The 22,274-nt window shown below is 56.7% G+C and overlaps 1 protein-coding gene across 3 annotated transcripts in view; it reads right to left on the bottom strand.

Annotated features, from left to right (window-relative positions):
- Positions 1 to 786: 786 nt before the first annotated feature.
- GPD1L (glycerol-3-phosphate dehydrogenase 1 like) overlaps positions 787 to 22,274 on the bottom strand; it is a 49,139-nt gene continuing 27,651 nt past the window's right edge. For 2 of the 3 annotated variants that reach the window (XM_051858915.2, XM_051858916.2), the window contains exons 3-8: positions 22,059 to 22,199; positions 20,120 to 20,258; positions 13,499 to 13,611; positions 8,571 to 8,804; positions 8,245 to 8,351; positions 787 to 3,226 (exon numbers count right to left, since the gene is read on the bottom strand). In XM_051858915.2, coding sequence (XP_051714875.1) covers positions 3,130 to 3,226; positions 8,245 to 8,351; positions 8,571 to 8,804; positions 13,499 to 13,611; positions 20,120 to 20,258; positions 22,059 to 22,199 — 831 coding nt within the window. In that variant the 3' untranslated portion in view covers positions 787 to 3,129. The remainder of the gene's footprint in view (positions 3,227 to 8,244; positions 8,352 to 8,570; positions 8,805 to 13,498; positions 13,612 to 20,119; positions 20,259 to 22,058; positions 22,200 to 22,274) is intronic. The other variant, XM_051858917.2, reaches the window with a different exon arrangement.

The raw sequence follows: 22,274 nt of genomic DNA, 5'->3' as shown, positions 1-22,274 counted from the left end.
GCCTGGGCTGAGATGTGGTTTCACAGTGCATCTGCACCAAAGTTTAAAATAGCGCGGTGGGCGCGTGGCCCGGTTTCTTCCATGAGCAGCTGCTGCCACGGTCGTGACGTTTCTCCGTCGTCTTCCTTTGAGCCGACCTGCACAGCTGTTCCTCCCACTTTGCAATGAGGATGATGAACCGATTTGACTAAATGACATGAATATTCAATGGCTATGCAGAAGCTAAAGCTTATAAAAATGCTCACCATCAACTTAGTTTATAGTTAGTCATAAAAGGTTACAAAGACCATGTGATAAATGCTTAATGGAAATCCATTATGGAAAATACCATAGTATTGAATGCATACAATTAATTCTGGACAACTTCAGCCTTTGCTTTCTACAAAAATTGCCTCTTTCTTTTCTCTCTTCCACACCCCAATCAGATGTACATAGAATCTTACCCCTCTCTCCACTTACTTGTTAAATTCTCACTTCTTTTCTTTGCTATTTGCTAATATCCTCAGATTTATTTTCCAGTTTGTTAATCTATCTGCAGCTCTGTCAGATCGGCTGATAGGGCTGTCCACTGGATGGCTGGACCTGGAAAGTCCCCACCGCAAATGACAACAAAGTAAAAATAGCAGCAGGCGATGGAAAGAGATATTTGGGGGCTGGGACTGGACACAAAAGGCTTCAGCCTTTCTGGCAAAAACCGCCTTTAGCATCGATGATGCGACAATACAAAAGAGCTGGCTTCCATAAAACCGTTCACTAGGCTGAGAAAAAGAAAAACAGGATGCAGAGTACACGTGTAGAGGGGTCAACGTTTATTAAATCAAGCCTTTTAAATTATATGCCCACCCACAGTCTGTCAAAATATACAGTACACATGTAAGCGAAAGGCTGGCGGACCGATCCGGCAGAACCACCACAGGGCCCTTGCACATGCACCTCACCCAACACACTGGTGGGGCTGCTGCCGCGGGGCACGGCGTGGTGGTGGGGGTGGGGGTGAGTGGATCGCCGGCACGCAGCTCGCCCCCAGCTCCCCCAGGCCAGGCGTGTGTTCCGTATCGGAGTGGGGTGGGTTACAGCAAGGCAGCGGTGTAGTTTTACATTCACAGGTTGGCTGAAGTAGTACGAATTCAGATCCTGATCTGGGCGTCTCCCTCCCTGTTAGCGCGATCAGTGAGAAATGGGAGCGAAAAGAAACGACGGACCACGGGGGATCACAAAGATAGGTACCTCGGAGAATACACCTCAGCAGGGAACAGAGCTTAAGCTTGGAAACGCCGCCTTTTACATAACGTGCAGAAGCTATTCGGAGTGTGGCCAAGAGGTACAGTCAGCAGAGTTCAGATGAACAAAACCTAAAGTACAAAGCCCAGAGGAGGAAGCGGGGAGCAGAGGGAACGCAGGAAACACATAAACCCCCATCCTCACACCCTGCCAGGCCACCCAAAGCCGCCGCAGCTAGCTCGCCGCCCTCTACTCTGTGACTTGCGTACAAGCTTTGAAAAAAAAAATCCACCGTGAGACAAGCAAAACAGGTTAACAGTGGCCCCAGAACCGCGGGCACTTGCAATATTTTGTGCGCTTGCGTAAGTGTCCATGTCTCGGGTTTTTAGAACGCCCCGGATGTTTAGGGTAGAGTTTTCAAAAACTGCCACGGAAATCTATCATCATTTTAGGTGCAGAAGGTGGGGAAAAAAATCTAAGACTGCGAGGGAGGAGCAGGCCAAAATCCTACAAAGTCGGTGAAAATCCACGCATGAGGAAGTGACACTCATGCGCTCCCTAGCTTATCAAATGCTGCATAAGGTATCGGTGCAATGCTGTCCCGAAACCTTAACCTCGTCTAAAAAGACCCGGGACTCCCACCCTGACTCTAGAGGTCCAAGCACTTCTCCCTAGATTGTGCGTTTTCAGCGAGGTCGGCGTCTACCTGGCGTCAGTCGGCACCCGGCCTGAAAGCTTCACCAGAGGTGGCCTGAGTGGCACTGCCCGCCCCCCCCCCCCCGGCCACGGAGCTGTGCCAGGCCCGGAGCCCGCAGGGCGGCAGGCGGTCGCCCCTCGGATTCCTCCAGGGAGCCGAGCGGCCGTGGGAGCCGTCCCAGGGTCACCCTGGCCTTGAACAGTGCCCCGTGCGGACCCTGGCCGAGACGGCTCCATAGCTAACTGCCCCTCTGTGCCTCCGAGAGGGCGTACACACGCGGCTTCTCCCAGGGGACCCCGGGGACAACCGCTCGCTTCCCTAAGGGACAGGGTTTCAGGCATGCTTTGTATTTTCCCAGAGTAGTGGTTCTCGGCTGCAGTGAGTGTCGGGCACCAAGGCTTGGGGAAGCTGGGGCACCACACCACCTCGGAGCGCCGGGTGGGACCTGGGAGCCTGCACTGCCGAGCCCCCCCCAGGAGGTGGGCGACGCCTCTGCTCTGAGGACCAGGTGGAGGAGCGCTGCCCGTGACTCCTGGCTCCGTCCCTTGTTAGGCGGAAGAAAGTGGGTCCCGGCAGGAAAATCCCCGCCGAGGCTCCTGCCGTCTGCCAGTGCCCAGCCCTTACAAAGCACACGCCGGCAGCCAGCGAAGAAAGAGGCCAACGGCGCAGAGCCTTATGGCAAGGAGCAGATAGGACGTGGAGCCTCTGATTAAAAAGAGCTAATTGTTTAAAAAAAGATCAATCAACCCCCAATCAAAGGGGTTAATTCGGTTGGCTTGGAGAGAGTGATTGCGAGTTAAATACGTTCATCTCTGAAACGCACTCCGCCGTCTACCTTCCGGCTCGATGCTGATTAAACTTATCATCAAAATATGTGATGAACAACGTCTAAAACATCTGGCTGAGACAGTTCCGATCTTCAAGGCTACCACCGTGGGGGACACTCCCCAGCCATTTTTAAAAAGGGCATTGGATCTGCTGTGGAGACATCCACAGCATGGGAGTTGCACACACACGCCCACGTCCACACGTGCGTCTCCGCCAGTGAACTCCCTCTCACAGTTAAAAAAGTGAACCTGTAAAAATTCACACACATCCACAATGGGGTGACCGTCAGACGAGCATCCTGTTGCCAAGTCCTGGTTTCCACGCGAGCCCGCGACACGGACGAGAAAGGCAGGACTTGCCCGAAACGCGCGGCGGGATTCACTTTAGATGTGCTCTGGGTGGCTCTGGAGACAGGACAGCATCTCCTGGACCGGTCTGCCCTCGTAGCAGATCTGGTAGACGGCGGTGAACAACGGGAACCTGGTCAGGGAGAGGGCGGAGGGAGGGAGAGGGAGAGGGAGAGGGAGAGGGGGGTGGAGAGGGAGAAAGAGGGAGAGGGAGAGGGAGGAGGATGGGGAGGGGCAGGGAGAGAGGGAGGGGGATGAGGAGGGGCAGGGAGAGAGGGAGGGGGATGAGGAGGGGCAGGGAGAGAGGGAGGGACAGGGAGAGGGGGAGGGGGAGAGAGGGAGGGGAGGGGGAGGGGGGAAAGAGGGAAGGGAGGAGGAGGGGGCAGGGAGAGAGGGAGAGGGGGAGAAGGAGGAGGAGAATGGGGAGGGGCAGGGAGAGAGGGAGGGGGAGGGGGAGAAGGACAGAGGGAGAGGGAGAGAGAGAGGGAGGGAGAGAGGGAGAGGGAGGGGGGAGGGAGAGGGAGAGGGAGAGGGAGAAGGATGGGGGAAGGGGGAGGGAGGAGGAGAGGAGAGGGAGAGAGAGAGAGAGAAATAGAGAGGAGGTGAGGCCATCTGGTCGACTCCGAAGTCTGCCTCCCACACTGCACTTGCCTCGCTCCTTTGAAACCACAGTGCCCACTTCCCACGTCTCTGCACCGTTCGGTCTGCACTGAGCCTCTGCACGGCGGCAGTGAGGCCCTGGGTCCACCAGGCCCATGACGATTAAGTCCGGAGGGTGAACGGCGAGCATTTTTACCAAGAAGTCGTGGCCCCGGCTCCAGGGCAAAAACCAGAAGGGGTCCAAGGTTGTGTCGCTATTCACAAATGCACAGCGGGCAGGGGTGCTGTCCCCCACTCCACAAGGGACAGCCATGGTAACTCAGGCCTGGGGCGTGCCCGTGAGGACCACAGGGGCAGGGGTGCTGTCCCCCACTCCACAAGGGACAGCCACGGTAACTCGGGCCTGGGGTGAGCCCGCGAGGACCACAGGGGCAGGGGTGCTGTCCCCCACTCCACAAGGGACAGCCACGGTAACTCGGGCCTGGGGCGAGCCCACGAGGACCACAGGGGCAGGGGTGCTGTCCCCCACTCCACAAGGGACAGCCACGGTAACTCGGGCCTGGGGTGAGCCCGCGAGGACCACAGGGGCAGGGGTGCTGTCCCCTACTCCACAAGGGACAGCCATGGTAACTCGGGCCTGGGGCATGCCCGCGAGGACCACAGGGGCAGGGGTGCTGTCCCCACTCCACAAGGGACAGGGGTGCTGTCCCCCACTCCACAAGGGACAGCCATGGTAACTCGGGCCAGGGGCGTGCCTGCGAGGACCACAGCGGGCAGGGGTGCTGTCCCCCACTCCACAAGGGACAGCCACGGTAACTCGGGCCTGGGGCGTGCCCGCAAGGACCACAGCGGGCACCCACGATGAGCCAGGTGCTGACCTCACGTGGGAAGCTGGATTTACTGGGCCTGTTCTTCCAAGACTTACGCGAGGGGCGGGGATGGCTGAGGGTACAAAGCAGTGGGCTGGGAAGAATCACCGTAAGAGGATAACTCGCACCCAGGGAACGCTGGCTCTGCAAGTTTGCTTCTAGTGATAGAAATCGCTTTTAAAAAACAAAAACCAAACTAATTTCTGGCAGGCTTTTAAACACACACACACACACACACACACAGCCCAAAGTGAGCCTGACAGAATCAGCAGCATCTTAGAGTCCATTCTGAAAATGAGCTGGGTAGCATCTGTAACAACTGTTACTTGGCAACAGCAACAGCGCTGACAGATCACATCTCTATTAGAGTCCATCACCGTGGCTTTATGTTTTTTCTCCTCTTTTCTTTTCATTGTAGATTTAAGGAGTGGAATGTTTTGTTGTGTTTTGCAGTCGGGTCGGACTAACTCTGGGGAAGTTCACCAAGCCCTCTGCCTCGGCTCGCTCGTGTGTAAAATGGGGCTGGACACACGGGCCTGCTCCGAGTCCTGGGGGACTGACACGTCCAGGGCACGGTGCACTGAGCCCACGGGGGACAGGCGAGCGACGGCTCCTCAATGCCGCCACGAGATGGTCACAGGGCCTGAGTCCGCCTTGCAGCCTGGCACAGCGCACAGCCAGGGACAGGCGCCCAGGGAGTATCTGCCCAGTGGGTTCTTGTGAGTGAGCCTCAGAGCTGGGACATTGTCTTTCCGTGTCTGAGTTTCCCTGATCCTAACATGGGAACTACGCAGTATGGCACGTGCTGACCGGCCACCCAAAGTCTTCCCCACCCTGCCTCTCCTCTGACCAGGGCGGATACAGCCTCACACATGTATCTCCCACCTTTCTCTCATAGAACTAGCCATGTGACCCATTCAAGTCAGCCAGATCTAAGACCTCTGGGAGAATCTCTCCTTGAGACGTACTGGGGGGAGAGACTTGCTGCCCCCACTGCTCTTGCTCTCTCCCTGAGCTCAGCAGTGTGTGTAATGGTGGGAGCTGCTGCAGCCATCTTGAGGTTCAGGGGAAGGCTAAGTGGAGACTCTTAACCAGAGCCAGGAGCCAACACCCACCCTGCCCACTGCCACGCCCCTCGCTGAGCCACCCTTGCAGCCCAAAGCACTCCCAGCTCTGCAAACCAGCATTTCCCAATTACACGGCACAGACAGGAAGCTGAGCAGAGAACAGAGTGTGGCTGGTGCAGGCCTCGCGCTGACCCTACAGGCTAGAAAACAGTCTCGCCCCCATCCTAGACACAAGGAGACGGAGGCCCGGTCTCTGACTCTGGAGCCCACACCCCAGCCCCAGACCATGGCACCCAATTTCTGTGATACAAAAATGCTTATGGGGCCCGGGGGGTTCTGGGAGCTTTCTCTACAGGTGCAGGTAGAACAAAAGACATTTCAGACTCATGGTTGATGCATCTCCAAGTGCCAGCCATCCCCAGTCAGGGACACGGACGGCTGAGGCTGAGGTGCGTGGCTGTGCCCTCTGGAGCTGGCAACCCTGTGCCCGGCCCTGTGCCTACGATGAAGCCCTCGCCCCCGGCATCTCAGAAGGGGGCTGCGCTCGCAGGCTGGGCCTGCAGGGAGGCGGCTAGGTTCACCCGAGGGCATCCAGGTGGGCCCTCGGCTGCCCCGGGGAGGCTGGCGGTGGGGAGAGAGGACGCAGGCGGGAGAAGCGGGCGGCAGCCACGCCCTGCACCGCCCCAGGAGAAACCATGCCTGCAGGGCAACGCAAGCCTGGCGCTGAAGGAGATCGGGGCAGGCAGCACACGCCCACATGTGCTCGGGAGACACATGAGCAAGGGACGCCGGCGTGGGACAGCTGAAACCCCACTCAGCTCTAATGTCCCCGGGAGGTGGGCGAAGCGGGGGCCTTCCCAGCCGGCGGACCGTCCGCAGCCGTGGAGGACGGAGGTCCCAAAGAGGGGCATGTCCGGCTCAAGCAGGTACAGCAGGGCTAACAGGACACCCTGCTGGGGGTTAAGTGAGCGCCAGACCCAGGGGCCTGCCTCAGTACCAGCCCAAGGCCTCAGGGAGGAGCAGGGTCAGGGCGATCAACTGGTCTACCGTTTTTACTATGTGTACAAGGACAGAAGGGGCACGGAACAGCTAAAAATAGGAACCTGCTGCCCTCCTGCCGACTGCTCTCCTAGAGCAGTGCAGAAGGGGGGTGCAGGAGGAGGGGGCGCAGGGACACCCCAGCAGCGACGGCTGCAGGGACAAAGAGATCCAGGGAGAGGACGGTCCGTCTGGTCCTGGCCTTGTGGCTTCTGGGGGTGGGCGGTGTCGCCTCCGACCACACAGCAGGGTCAGCGAGCACAGACATAGCCGCTCCCACTCCAGTCAAAGGAAACACCGACAGGCCCGGGAACACAGCGCCACCTGCTCGCCCACGCTGCTTGTTAGAACAGGTGGCGTCCTAGCGCCAGCCCACGTCCCCAGGGCCTAGTGATGCACCCAGACCCCTGCCCACAGAGCCCAGGCAGAGGCACGCTCGGAGGCTGCTGGGACACACAGGCACTTGCTGTTCAGAACTAAGAATTCCCTGAGGCCCGACCACTCCCATGTGCTGTGCCGGCATTAGCGCCTGCTGCTGGGCGGGGCCAGAAAGCCAGGCAGGCCAAGGGCATTTCCCTTTGAGGCCTGATTAAAAGGTGCCTCTCCTCCTCTGGTGGCCTGTTTCTAGCTCTCCCTGGCTGGTTCCCAAAGCCACTTCAGAAAAACCAAGGGGAATGTTAAAGTGGGAAGACCACTCCCTGTCCGTCCTCATTACAACTTCCGATTAGGACCGCCTCGGCTGGCTCACCTGCGCGGGGGCAGGGTAAGGTCAGGATGTGGGTGGGAACCCACAGACCACCAGCCTGACGGAACAGACGAGGGAGACACAGCCAGAGGGCTGAGACAGAAAGTGGCGATGGGCGGCGGCCACACAGCGAGCAGCCACCTCCCCCCACAGCAGCTGTATTTTCCCTCCCCCGGGAGCACTAAGTGGAGTTAAGGACACACGCCATACACAGGGAAAGACTCTACAAGGTGGAGTTGGATCCTGATCCAGGGGAACCACAGGGCTGGGGGCTGGAAGGCCAGGTGGCAATCAAGCAGTTTCCGCGGGGGGCTACAGGGCTTACCTCACAGTCAGGGGCAGAACAAGCCGACCTCAGCTCACCTGCAGCACCCGACTCAGCTGGAGGGTTGGGGAGGATGATGTAGACACCCATGCATCCACGGGCGCCAAGGACTGCACATCGGACCTCAGCACATGTCCCGGCTAACTGCCCGTCCCTCTTTGCTGAGTTGCTTGGTATTTGATGAACAGGAATATACCTTTTTCTTAAGCCAAAAAAGTCATCCTTTTTGAAAAATGTCAATCTTGTGGCACGGCGGCCTCACCCAACACCCCCCAACACACACATACCCACAAGGCCAACTGGGGTTAGAGGCTCCACACGGTGTCCGCAGGCCTCACATGCTGAGCGAGGCTGGGTGTAGATGCTCATTCCTGGGACGGGCGGGTAGATGTTTTCACCTCACCCGAGGTTGGAGGAGATTCAGCGAAGTTGTGGGTGCACCTGTGACACACTGGCATGTGGGACTGGCAGCCCAGGGACCTGAGCTCAGGATGACGGGAGACTTACCGGTCGGTGAGTCCCTTCTGCGAGAGGATGCGGTATACTTCCGCAGAAGTCTGAGGTCCCTGCAGCTTCTGCCCATTCAGCATCTCCTTCTCCAGTTCCTCAATGGTCTGAAAAACAGGATCAAAAACAAACCTAGCCCCAGACCAGAGAAGACCCTGCCTCAAGAGGAGAGTGGGGTGGGGGAAGAGGGTGGCGCCCCCTGCAGGCAGCCAAGGGCAGATACACACAGGCCAGGGGCCGGGGACAGTGCTAACAGAACAGGCCCAAGCACAAGGGATGCTGGTGGGATCTATGGAGAGTGGGGATGGGGCCGGGCGGGAGGCTACCTTGCCTGTCCTGGCGAAGGCCTCGGCCACCCTGCGGTTCCGCCCTCCGTAGCAGGTGGTGATCAGGTCGGCTACCCCGCAACTCTCCAGGAAGGTGGCGGTGGACACCTGGCCCCTGCAGAAGATCTTGGCAAAGGCAATCATTTCCATGAGGCCCAGGCGGATGACGGCGGCTTTGGTGTTGTCGCCACAGCGGAGGCCATCGCAGAATCCGGCTCCCACGGCCACGATGTTCTGTGGAGGACAGAGCCCCGGGGGCCGGCTCAGCACCTGCTGCAGAGTGGGAGGAGGCAGCGACTCCCCCCTGGAAGGCTCAGCCCGGGGCAGGTGCTGGGTCCACAGTCGACACGCTGCATAGACGTCCATGAACCACATCAGCCTCCTGGCTCCCAGTCCCAGCTCCGGGTGCTGACCCAGCTTCCTGCCCTGGGGCAGTGGTGATGGCTCAGTGACTGGGTTCCTGCCAGCTAGGAAGCTGACCTGGATGGAGTTCCTGGGCCATTCTGGGCAACTGGAGACTCAACCAGTGATGGGAGCTCTCTCTTCAGTCTCTGCTTCTCAAATAAACATTTTTTAAAAGATGTTCTTGTATGAATGAGCTATTTTGACAGAAGTGATAGGGCTTCTATATTCCCATCAAAAGGACCCCACATTTGGGGTCAGTAAGAGTAGTGGCTGAGGGGCCTGGGCTAACAGTTGTCTTTGATCAAACACTGTTGGGACAAACTACTTTACCTTTTGAATTTTTTTAAATATTTATTTATTTATTTGAAAGTCAGAGTACATATATATAGAGAGGTCTTCCATCCACAGTCCACTCTCCAAATGACCACAATGGCTGGAGCTGGGCAGATCCAAAGCCAGGAGCCTGGAGCTTCTTCCTGGCCTCCCACATGGGTGCAGGGCCCAAGCCCTTGGGTCATCTTCCACTTCTTTCTCAGGCACATTATCATGGAGCTGGATTGGAAGTGGAGCAGCGAGGACTCGAACCAGTGCCCATATGAGATGCTGGCACTGCAGGTGGTCGCTTTACCCATTACACCACAGCGTGAAGATACTGCAATTTACTTATTCATTCTTCTATCTACTTGCATTGGGGCAGTGTGGGGACATCACAGAAGGTGCAGCTGTGGCCACGCGGTATACCTCCCTCGGTGACTCTGGGCAGGCAACTCTGTAGGGTGCGACCCAGGAGTTAAGATGCTGTCTCGGGGCAGGTGCTGTGGCCCAGCAGGTGGAGCCGCTGCTTGGGATGCCCACATCCCATACTGGAGCTTCTGTCCTGTCAGTCCGATGCCCAGCTCTTTAGCATGGACAGGACCACAGACATTGTGATCATCTTGTATGAAGAAGACTACTAAGGGTTGCTAGCGATCTGTATAAAAGTCAGACGCAGGAAGCCGCAGGAATGGGAAGACCCAGCGTCAGTTTCGGAGCGAAGGTGTGCACACGGCGTGCAAGGTGCAAAGTATGGGAGGTGCTGGGGCTCCTGCAAGCAGACCTTAAAGGGCTGATGGTGGAAGCCAGGTTTCCCTCTGCCCCTTCCTGCCCTTCTCCTCCAGGCAAGCCAAGGAAACAACTCCTCCCCAGGCCGACGGGAGACACCAGAGCCCCCTTCCCCAGAGTCTGCCCTGAGACCTGCACTTGTCACTACAACCTTCCCCCCACCTTTCCATGCAACTGCGGGCCAGGGATAAGGTAAGACCCCTGCCCCAGAAAGCGTACCCTGCAGCCTGGAGGGAGAGGTGCTACAGCCCAGGGACCTGGCTGGGTTGCCCCCCAGCTTCCACGGGTCACACCCTTTCTGTCCCATCGCATCCCCACGTGGCTGCCCACGCTGCAAACAGCCAGGCAGCCCCGGGTCCCCGGGTCTTTACCCCGAAGGCACCCTTGTCACACAGAACTATGATCAGATACAATAACGTGGCTTTTCTCCTGTCAACCTGTCTTTTGTCACAGGGGTGTCGGCCCTGAGCCTCTGTGGCAGGTGGGAGACGGATCGCCCTGTTTTCAGCCTCCACCAAATGTACACAGCAAACACTGACGGGGGTTACTTCAGCACAGGAAGTCTAGTGACTTCCTTTACAGCTTTCTTCCTTACCCCTTTCCATTGTGTGAAACCCAGCGAAGACGACGCTTGTACCATCGGGAGAAGCAGTGGCCAAACTACCCCTTGCACCACGAAGGCGACACCTGGCCACTGGTCCTCACGTTGGGCTCTGATACCCACTTTGCTTTCATCACAACACTGGATACAGCGGGCGACGCCACGCGAGCACAGCCAGCAAGGAGCACGGCACTGAGGCCGCGGGAACCAAGTTCCCACCGCGGCCACCCCTGCTGCCCTGGGCCCGTGACCCCCTCTGCACGTGGCTCTCCTTATCTGTGCGGGGCAATGGGGGGACTCAGAACCCACCGCCGTGCCCGCTTCTCCATTTCCAGAGACCTCAGAACTCACCGGATAACGGCGGGGGGGGGGGGGGGGTGGTGGTGCTACGTGGCCCCCCAAACCACGCTCCCCCAAGGCAGCAGGTGCACGCCCACCGACAAGCTTCCCCCGCAAACAGGAGAGACCTAAGGCCAGCCCAGCAGGGGCTCCCGCCGGCTCAAGCTTTCCAGGGCTGCGGTTGGCACTGATGGCGCCCCCTGCTGGCCAGTGGTCATTAGTTTAATGAAAGACTCTTAAAAACATAAAATCTCAACCAACAAAACTACACAGAGTGGCCCGGGACGGCACCTCCTCACAGGAAGAGCGCCCACGCCAGCAATTAGGAACACAGTGTGTGCGGCTGGGAGCCTAAGCCTGCAATTGACTTTAATTTGCTAAACGCTCGCTGTCCGTCATGACCACACACATACAACACTAATTTAAGCCAGTGGTTTGCAACTGTGCCTCCAAGGAGAGCCGCGCGACTTCATGAGAAGGAGTGGAGACCTCTGCACTTCTCACCTGTCTGGGGCTCCTGCCTGCAGGAGGCCTAACTGTCTCATAGGAGCTAAGATTCTTTTTGCTACAAAAGAGAGGACTTGGGGGCAGGCGTTGTGGCGGAGCAGGCTAAGCCTCTGCCTGTGATGCCAGCTTCCCATAGGGGTGCCGGTTCAAATCCCAGCTGCTCCACTTCCTATCCAGCTACCTGCTAATGCACCTGGGAAAGCAGTGGACCATGATCCAAGTGCTTGGGCCCCTGAACTCATGTAGGAGACCTGCATGAAGCTTCTGGCTTCTAGTTTCAGCCTGGCCCAGCCCCAGCCACTGTAGCCACTTGGAGAGTAAACCAGCTGATGGAAGATTTCTGTCCCCCAACTCCCCAACCTGTAACTGTGCCTTTCAAATAAAGATAATTTTTTTTTTTTTTTAAGTAACTTGAGGCTGGTGCTGTGGTGGAGTGAGTAAAGCCATTGCCTCCAGTGCCAGCATCTCATATAGGTGCTGCTTCAAGTCTTGGCTGCTCCACCTCCTATCCGGCTCCCTACTGTGGTCTGGGAAAGCAGTAGAAGATGGCCCACGTCCTTGGGCCCCTGCACCTGTGTGGAGGATCTGGGAAACAGTAGAAGATGGCCCAGGTCCTTGGGCCCCTGCACCTGTGTGGGGGACCCGGAGGAAGCTTCTGGCTCCTGGCTTCAGATCGGTACAGCTCTGGCCATTGTGGCCATCTGGGGAGTGAACCAGTGGATGGAAGCTCGCTCGCTCCCTCTTTTGCTCTCTCTGCCTCTGCCTCTCCGTAACTCTACCTTTCAAAGAAACAAATAAATCTTTTTTTTTTTTTTTTAAGATTTATTTACTTGATTTGAAAGGCAGAGTTACAGAGAGAGAGAAAGAGAGATCTTCCATCCGCTGGTTCACTACCCCCAGATGGCAGTAACAGCTGGAGCTGCGCTGATCCAAAGCCAGGAGCCAGGAGCTTCCTCCAGGTCTCCCATGTGGGTGCAGGGGCCCAAGTATTTGGGCCATCTTCTGCTGCCTTCCCAGGCATGCCAGCAGGGAGCTAGATAGGAAGTAGAGCAGCCAGTGCCCATATTGGATGCCAGCACTGCAGGCGATGGCTTTACCAGCCACACCACAAGCACCGGCCCCAAATAAATAAATCTTAGGGAAAAAAAAAAAGTAACAGGGTGGAAGTTTGGTGCAGTGGTTAAAAGGCCACTTGGGTGCCTGCATCCCTACTGGAGTGCCTGGGTTGGACTCCCAGCTCTGCTCCGGCTTCTAGCTTCCTGCTAACGTGCACCCTGGGAGGTAGCAGGTATTGGCTCAAGTAGCTGGGTCTCTGTCACTCACCCAGCTCCTGGCCTCAGCTGGGTCCAACTCCTCCCCAGCTTTGTAGGCATTTAGGGATTGAATTAGCGGATGGGAGTTTTCTGTGTCTCAGCCTTGCAAATTCATTAACGATCCAAGGAGAAGTACCCGAGGTAACCCGATGTGAACCGGGGCTCTGTCTCCTGGTCCCCTCCCACTGCGTTCTGAAGAATGGATGCTTGTCCCACCCATGAGTCACAAACAGAAGCCACTGAGATCCACAGCTCAGTGTGAAAGGTGTGTCTCTGATGCTCCCACGTGGGGACCTTGTCCTTCCAGGGGGCAAGGATAAAGCTATTCCCAGAAAAAGCTCTCAGGAGAAATCAATGGATGAGGGCGACCACTGGCTCCTGGGTGGACCTCTAGGAAAATCCAAATATTAATGCCATCCGTTTCGCAGGAAACACAGCCTCAGAAATCTCCCGTATTTACAAGCAAAAGCAAAAACGGGGCCGAGGGGAACTTGACCGGCCGGGGAAGCTGCAGCCCGAGAGGAAGTGATAGACAAGGCTCCCGATTCACTATTCTTCCCCAGAGAGCGCGCCTGGGACACAGAGCCCATTCTGCAGGGTCCCGCGCGATGATGCTGCCAGCGGCCCGGCCGGATTCAGCGCCTCCGCGCGGCTGACGTTACCTTCAGGGCTCCACAGAGCTCCACCGTGTCCGCGTCATCTACCACAGTGATCCGGAAGTTCGGGGTCTGCAGGAGCTCTTTGAAGAGGAGGCCGTTCTCCATGACTTTGCTGCCTGTAGACAGGTCGGAGGAAAGCAGTTTAACAACCGCCGCTCATCTCAGCTGTCCCATGGCCTCCGGCTGGAGAAGGGATACGCGTTTGTTGTGGGAAAGGTGGTAAATTCATGGGAGCAGAAACAGAAGGAGAAATGCTCCTGAAATCTCCCCAGGGGTGATCAGCTGCAACCCGACACGGGTCTTTAACTTGCTGAATATGAATGGTTCTTCTCAAACACGGGGAAGCGTGGCTATGTGGTTTCACCGAGTGCCTTCCCTAAATGTAAGGGGTCGCAAATGCACTCGGGGAGTCCTTGTGTGGGGGTGGGACTTGACCCAGTGGTCACGATGCCCGCATCCCACATGGGAGCGCCTGGGTCCCCAGCTCTGGCTCCTGACTCCACTCTCCTGCCAATGAAGCCCCTGGGAGGCGGCAGGCGGTGGCTCACGTGACTGGGGTCCTGCCACCCACGGGGGACACCAGGATTTCATTCCCAGCTCCAGACTTTGGCCTCTCTGGCCACTGTGGGCATTTGGGGAGTGAACCAGCAGAGAGAAGCGCACTCTCTCTCCCAAATACAGTAGAAATTAAGCGATGAATTTATTTTGGCGAGCACTGGGCCCCGCAGTTAAGAGGCCACTCGGATGCGTCTACTCCCTATTGAACCGCCTGGGCTTGATCCCAGCCCTGCTCCCGATTCCAGGAGACGCGCATCCTGGGAGGCAGCAGTGACACCTCAAGCGCTCGGGTCCCCGCCACCCACGCGGGAGACCTGCACGGAGTTATGGGCCTCCAGCTTTGCCCTGGCCCAGCCTTGCCCGTGATGCGAGCGCTGATGTTTCTGCATGTTTATAATTTTTGTGTGGTTTCAGAGATCTCCGATTAAAAAAAAAAAAAAAAAGAACAAACAAAAATAAAAGCCGCCCTTATGTGTGGTGTGTGGTGTGTCCTGGCTGCTGCTGGGGTGCAGGGGGAGGCAACCATTTGCCCTCCTTAGCCGGGCTCTGAGCACCAGGGTGGCAATGGACTCACCGTGGGGCCGGGCTGCCAGGCCGACGTCTCCACGCCAGGGCGGCACAAAGCGCCCGGAGCACCCGGCACCTGGAGGCAGGAGGGCCGCTCTTCCCAAGCTTGTCAGCACCTAGCCGTCACCCGGCAGCTCCAAAGACACCGCGCCCAGGCCGCACCTCAGCCCAGCTAAGCCACAGTCTGCCCGGGGCAGGCTTGGATACCGGCTGCAGCTCCCAGGCGGCTGCAACAGGCACCCAGTGCTGCAGACTCCGATTGAACCTCCTCTCGCTCAGCTTCCTGGTGAGGAGGAACGCTGCTGCACGCTCAGGCCCGCGTGACGTTCAGTAAGACTCGGAAGTGCAAACGGTCTCCAGCCGTAGGCAGTACTCAAGACCGTGCGTGATTATGATGGAGTCGGCTCACGTCGGCCTGCGTGTGAGTTTTCCCTTGACAGACAGGGGAGCGCAGGCCCAGAGAGGTTTGCCAACCTGCCCACGGTCACACAGCTAGGACACAGCCCAGATTCTAACCCACGTACTACCCTGGCTCTGTGCTAGGCACCTGTTAGGGGTGGGAGGAGAGAAGATAAACAAGCAAAGCCCAAACCCACACACAGCATAATGAGAGCTAACGCTTCCAGTGCAGAGAGACGCGTGACCTGGGTGGGTGCTGTGGCGAGCAGGTTGAACGGCCACTTAGGATGCCTGCGTCCCGTATCAGGGTGTTGGTTTGAGCCCCAGGTCCACGCCTCTGTTAATGCACCTGGAATGCAGTGGATGACCGCCCAAGTGCCTGGGCCCTTGCCCCCCAGGGAGACCCAGAAGGAGTTCCTGGTTTTAGCTTTGGCCTGGCCCAGCCCAGCTATTATGGCTATTTGGAGACTGAGCCGGCATAGGGAAGATAGCTCTTTCTCTATTTCTCCCTTTCTCTTTGTCATTCAGCCTTTCAAATAAAATGCAGAAATCGTTTTTGAAAAATATGACTCATGGGGCCTGCACTGTGGCACAGCCTGCAGTGCTGGCATCCCACATGGGTGCCAGTGTGAGTCCCGGCTGCTCCACTTCCAATCTGGCTCTCTGCGAATGCACCTGGAAAGCAGCAGAAGTTGGCCCAAGTGCCTGGGCCCCAGCACCCACGTGGGAGACCCAGAAGCAGCTCCTGGCTTCGGCCTGGCACAGCCCTGGCCATTGTGGCCATCTGGGGAGTAAACCAGCAGATGGAAGATTTCTCCTTCTAGCTCTCTTTCTCTCTCCATAACTCTGTCTTTAAATAAATCAATCATTGGGGAAAAAAAAAAAAAAGTCCGACTGCTAAGATTACACCCATACCATCAAGTATTCACCCCATCCTCTATCAGAGTGACGGGGTTCAATTCCTGGCTCTGGCTCCCAATTGCAGCTCCCTGCTAATGCAGACCCAGGGAGGCAGTGGCAATGGCTCACATGACTAGGTTCCTGCCGCCCTCGTGGGAGACCTGCCCTAAGTTCCCAGCCCCCGTCTTCAGCCTGAGTCAGTGTAGCTGCTGCAGGTGTTTGGAGAGAGAATTAGCAGGTGGGAGCTGCTTTCTGAATTAAAAAAAAAAAAAAAATACTCAGAAGTGACACAGTGTTGGGGCCTGCAGCACCAGCATCCCATATGGGTGCCAGTTTGAGTCCTGGCTGCTCCACTTCCAATCCAGTTCCCTGCTATGGCCTGGGAAAGCAGCGGAAGATGGGCCAAGTGCTTGGGCCCCTGCACCCTCGTGGGAGACCTGGAAGAAGCTCCTGGCTCTTGGTTTTGGATCACCTCAGCTCTGGCTGCTGTGGCCATGTGGGGAGTGAACCAGCGGATGGAAGACACCTCTCTCTCTCTCTCTCTCTCTCTCTCTGGCTCTACCTCTCTCTTTGACTCTTTCAAATAAATAAAATAATTCTTGAAAATAGATTTATTCTTATTTATTTGAACGATAGATTTACAGAAAGAGGTAGAGCCAGAGAGAGAGAGAGAGAGAGGTCTTCCATCTGCTTTTTAGTCCCCAAATGGCCGCAATGGCTGGAACTGAGCTGATCGAAGCCAGGAGCCAGGAGCTTCTTCCAGGTCTCCCACGAAGGTGCAAGGGCCCAAGCACTTGGCCATCTTCCACTGCTTTCCCAGGCCATAAGCAGAGAGCTGGATTGGAAGTGGAGCATCCAGGATTAGAACCAGTGCCCATATGGCTTCAGACTGGGGCATTAACCTGAGCGCCACAGCACCAGCCCCAACTGTGCCTTTTCAGAAGTATGACTTCTAAAGAAGGATGATGAAGTGCTAACCTTAGTATCACTACCAGCCATAAGCAATGATGTGGCAGGGGCCCAGGCCACCTGTACAGAACAGGGAAGGCCCAACAGCCATGCGGCAGAGTTCCCAAAACCACCATGAACCAGGGACAGGACAACCCCCTCTCTGTCTTACCAGTTTTAGAGATAATCTAACTAGTCAACAAATGTGCTTAAAAACCTCTGTGTTCATTAGATGTCCCGCAAGGGGCCCAGGTAGCCTAGACTCGGCACTGAGCCAAACACCTTTGAATCCAGTCTGATTCTGCGGCCCCAGGAAGGAAGGGCGCTCTCGCCACAAGGGGGAGCTGTGGCTCACCATGACTGTATTAAAAAAAAAAATACTAGTGCGTTCTATGCTGCTTTTCTTCTAGAGAAAACTCAAGTGAGCCAAGATTCCTGAATCCACCATAATTAAAAACGAGCTGCGACTGGGCAGTGAGCCAGCAGAAGGGGACTCTGCCTGCCTGCCTCTCTGTGTGGCCATCAGCATCGCAAATAAATCTTGAAAATTTAAAATGCAATCGGGAAATGTAATAAGAAGTCCTGAGTTCAGGGTGTTGGGGGAGCAGTCTGGCCCCTATCAGCACCACTCAGAAAACAGTGCCCAAGAGCGTGCGCGGCTTTGGGCTTCGACCCGAGAGCACAGACAGAGGGACTTCCACGTGACTCCTCGCAGAGGGAGAGACTGGGACCACACACCACCCCGGAGCCATGGTCTGCTCTCCGGGCTCATCCTCTCCCCTGAAAGTCATCCACTCCCACTCCCCCCCCCCCCCCCCGTGAAGAGGGCCCTTCAGCCTCACCACGGGGCCCTCCGTGAGCTCCAGGCTCTGCCCCGCTCCTGGCACATCAGGACACTCGGGCGCTTTTCCTCCCGGCCACCTGCTGCCCGCTGGTTCAGACTCAGTTCCCAGCCCACACAGGGGGAGTTTGAGCTCCCCTGGCTTTTTTTTTTTTTTTTTTTTTTTTTTTTTTTTTTTTTTGACAGAGTTAGTGAGAGAGAGAGAGGGACAGAGAGAAAGGTCTTCCTTCCGTTGGTTCACCTCCCAAATGGCCGCTACGGCTGGCGCTGCACCGATCCGAAGCCAGGAGCCAGGTGCTTCCTCCTGGTCTCCCATGGGGTGCAGGGCCCAAGGACCTGGGCCATCCTCCACTGCACTCCTGGGCCACAGCAGAGAGCTGGCCTGGAAGAAGGGCAACTGGGACAGAATCTGGCGCCCATATGGGATGCCGGCACCACAGGCGGAGGATTAACCAAGTGAACCACGGCAGCGTTTTGTTTTTTTTTTTTTTTTTTTTTGTAAATATTTATTTATTTATTTGAAAGTCAGAGCTACAGAGAGGGAGAGACAGAAAGAGGTCTTCCACCCCCTGGTTCACTTCCCAGCTTGGCTGTGGCCGGGCCAGGCTGAGCTTCGTCCAGGTCTCCCATGTGGGTGCAGGGGCCAAGCACTTGGGCCTCTGCTGCTTTCTCAGGTGCATTAGCAGGGAGCTGGATCGGAAGTGGAGCAGCCGGGACATGAACTGGTACCCGAATGGGATGCTGGCATCACAGGCAGTGGCTGTAGCCGCTACACCACCCCTTCCCTGAACCTCTTTATATTATTTGTGGTACCACTCCTCCCCAAAAATACTACCTCTCAAAAAAAAGTATTCAAATATATGGAATTGCTAATATGATACTATGCAGCCATGAAAACGTAAGTAGACCACTTGGAAAGTTGTTACATAGTAAGTAAATAAAGCAATTATAAAAGGGCATATGGGTTACTACATACATAATAGTTTATGTAAATTGAAAAATAGGATAAGTAGCAAGGTAATGAAAATTAAAACTAAAACCTGTTTTTCTTTGATTATCTGCATTTTCCTTGACAATGAGGTAAAATCCCTGTGCCTTTTTTTTTTTTTTAAGATTTATTTATTTATTTGAAAGGCAGAGTTACAGAGAGGCAGAGGCAGAGAGAGAGAAAGGTCTTCCATCTGCTGGTTCACCCCTCAAATGGCCACAACATCTGGAGCTGGGCTGATCTGAAGCCAGGAGCCTGGAGGTTTTCCGGGTCTCCCACGTGGGTGCAGGGGCCCAAGCACTTGGCCATCTTCTACTGCCTTCCCAGACCACCAGCAGAGAGGTGCATCAGAAGTGGAGCAGTTGGGTCTCAAACCGGTGTCCGTATAGGATGCCGGCACTGTAGGCTTTGGCTTTACCCTCTGTGCCACAGCACCAGCCCCAATGCGTATGTGTGTGTGTGTTTTAAATATCTATTTATTTATTTGAAAGACAGAGAAAGGGAAGAGGGAGGGAGAGAGAAAGAGAGAGGGAGAGAAATTTTTCCACTGGCTGGTTCACTCCCCAAAAGGCAGCAATGGCAGGTCTGGGCCAGGCTGAAGCCAGGAGCCAGGAGCTTCATCCGGGTCTCGCACACGGGTGCAGGGCCCCAAGCACTTGGGCCATCTTCCACTGCTTTCCCAGGTTCATTAGCAGGGAGCTGGATTGGAAGTGGAGCAGCCAGGACTCGAACCAGGAGCCATATGGGATGCTGGCGTAGGCAGCGGCTTAACCCACTGTGCCACCACAAAGGGGAAGAGTGCACAAAGCTAAAACGCCCTCTGTACGGGTGCACGTAAGAACCTGGAGTGACAATTTCCCGTGCATTCCCTTTCTCAGGGACTGCCTGTCCCAGAACTGTCAAGAAGAAAGGACTCACATTGTTAAAGCACAAGTAAGTTCAACAAGCTTTTCAAAACATCTGAAAGTCCTACTCTTGGGGCCAGCGCTGTGGCACAGTGGGTTAAGCCTCCGCCTGTAGCACCGGCATCCCACGTGGGCACTGGTTCGAGTCCTGGTGCTCTACTTCTGATCCAGCTCTCCGCTGTGGCCTAGGAAAGCAGCTGAAGACGGCCCAAGTGCTTGGGCCCCCGCATCCACATGGGAGACCTGGAGGAAGCCTCTGGTCCTGGCTTCGGATCAGCCCAGCTCTAGCAGTTGCAGCCATCTGAGGAGTGAACCTCTCTCTCTCTGTGTCTCTCCCTCTCTTGTCTGTAACTCTGCCTTTCAAATAAATAAATACACCTTAAATAAAAGAAACATAGAAAGAGCTGACTGTATCAGCAAACAGCAGACTCCAACTCGGGCCCCGCTGCTCCATGGGGGTGGCTGCAGGGCGGGGAGAAGCCCCCACGGGGACACACCGGGGGCCCCGGCAGGCTTACCGATGGTGGTCTCGCAGAACTTCTCCGCGGCCACCTCGCTAGCGATGTTGGCTCCCATCAGCACGCTGATGTCAATGCCCATCTTCTCTCGGATGATGTCGGAGATGAGTTTCAGCCCCTCGGGGCCCTCGTCTATGCCCTGTGACCGTGGGGAGACGTTAGAGGGGAGCCACGGGGTCCTTGCTCCACGAGTAATCTAGATTCAGACGCCCAGTGGCACATACAGCTTGCGACACATCTCTTAGCTACCAGAGTGACCGCATACGTGGTATACAAGCTCTTTAAAGAGTAATCAGGCAAGCAGAACAAAACGAAGCCGGCACTCAGACTAAGGAGGGAACCTGGGGCTGGGCGCTGTAGTGCAGCAGGCTGAGCCCTGGCTTGCGAGGCCGGCATCCCATAGCAGAGTGCTTGGCACCGAGTCCTGCCTCTGCGTCCGATCCAGCTTCCTGCTCACGTGCCTGGGGGCAGCAGACGATGGCCCAAGTGTTTGGGTTCCTGCCGCCCACTTGGGAGATCGGGATGGAGCTTCTGGCCCCTGGCTTCAGCCTGGCCCAGCCCAGACTGTTGGAGGTATTTAGGGAATGAACCAGTGGACAGAAGACCTCTCCCCCTGCCCCCTACCCCTATTTTTCTGCCTTTCAGATTGATACATCTTTAAACAAGAAAGAAACAAGAAACGGAACATGACTGACAGCGTCTCTCTCCAGCTCCCTCCTCCTCCCCCCATTCTTGCCTGCTCCCCAGAGTGAACCCCGTCCTGGGCGCCATATGCACTCCTCCCTGGCTTTTCTCTCCACGCCTTAAAGATTTATTTATTCATTTGCTCGAAGGGCAGAAAGAAAGGGAGAGACTTAGAGCTTCCATCCACTGGTTCACCCCCCGAAATGGCCACAACAGCCAGGGCTGGGCTACGCTGAAGCCAGGAGCCAGGAGCGCCATCCTGGGCCCGCACGTGGGTGGCAGGGGCCCAAGCACCGGTGAAGTGGAGCAGCTGGGACTCAGACCAGCACTGGGATATGGGGCGCCGGTGTTGCACGCGGCGGCTTAGCCCGCTGCACCCCAAGCCGGCCGCTCCCTTGCTGTTCCCGACTGTCCTACTACTCCTGGTTTTGGTGGAAGGCTCTGGATGGCAGTGTACCATTCTTCCCTGGTGCGGTACTCTGCGACATTTCTGCTCTAGAGACGCGTGCCGGGGCTGTGTGAGCGCCCTGCTCCAGCCCGGGTCCCTGCCGCACAGCAGGTGGGCACCAACTCGCTGGGCCGCCGGCTGCATGCGGGTCGCTGCAGTCTGCTTCCGCAGTCCCCATCTCTGCACTCGGGAACACTCTCTGAAGACACACCCGCTCTCTCCACCTGGCTGCTTGGTGAAACTCTCAGATTCATTTCTGGGAGCTGCATATGCATCGAACAGAACCCGCAAGACTGCCCAGGGAGCCAATGAGGCCGAAGTTCAGTTATCAAACGTCGAAAAGACTCATTTGTGATAAACACACACACTGCGCTGTTAACTCAATCAGGCTGAGCCGCCGCGCAGGTCTAAGGATGACGGCCACTTCCGATTGGCCACGGCGCCCGGAGCCACCTGACGCGGCTGTACCCAGATGAGACCGCGCCCTCCGGTGACCGCAGAGTCACACAAGCTGGGACTCCAGCCGCAGCCCACGTGCGAGTGGAGAAGACGCCCGTTCCGGACGCAGTTAGCGGTGAGCCGGCCCGGGGACGCCAGGTTAAAAAGCCCCCGCTGTGGGGAGCAGACCTGGAGTGGGCACCCCGGTGGCCAGCTCCCCGGCTGGAGCCCCTCCGAGCAGCCGCGGGAAGCAGCCCTGCTCCTAAATCTGAGCGCTGCTCGGGTGTGCGCCCAGTGAGTTTTCACTTCCGTCCAGGCACCTTTCAAAGCCCAGGAGAAACCCAACGCGGCCACCCCCCCGCCCATCACCTTGATGAGCGTGATTCCCAGCGCTTTCTTGGGCACCCGCCCGGTGATCTCGTCGCAGATGCGGTGGATGAACTGGTGGGGAATGACGAACACCAGCAAGTCTGCGTCCTGCACGGCCTCGCCGAGGTTGGCCACGGCGACCTGCAAAGGCAAGGCACGGCCGAGGTGACCCGGGCTGCGGTGCCAGGACTCACGCCCTCGTCCCTGCAAGTCGGG

Source organism: Oryctolagus cuniculus, chromosome 4 (assembly GCF_964237555.1).
Source record: "Oryctolagus cuniculus chromosome 4, mOryCun1.1, whole genome shotgun sequence".
Classification (NCBI taxonomy): Eukaryota; Metazoa; Chordata; class Mammalia; order Lagomorpha; family Leporidae; genus Oryctolagus; species Oryctolagus cuniculus.
The sequence above is the reverse complement of the archived record's forward strand: the minus strand, read 5'-3'. Positions and strand labels throughout refer to the sequence as shown.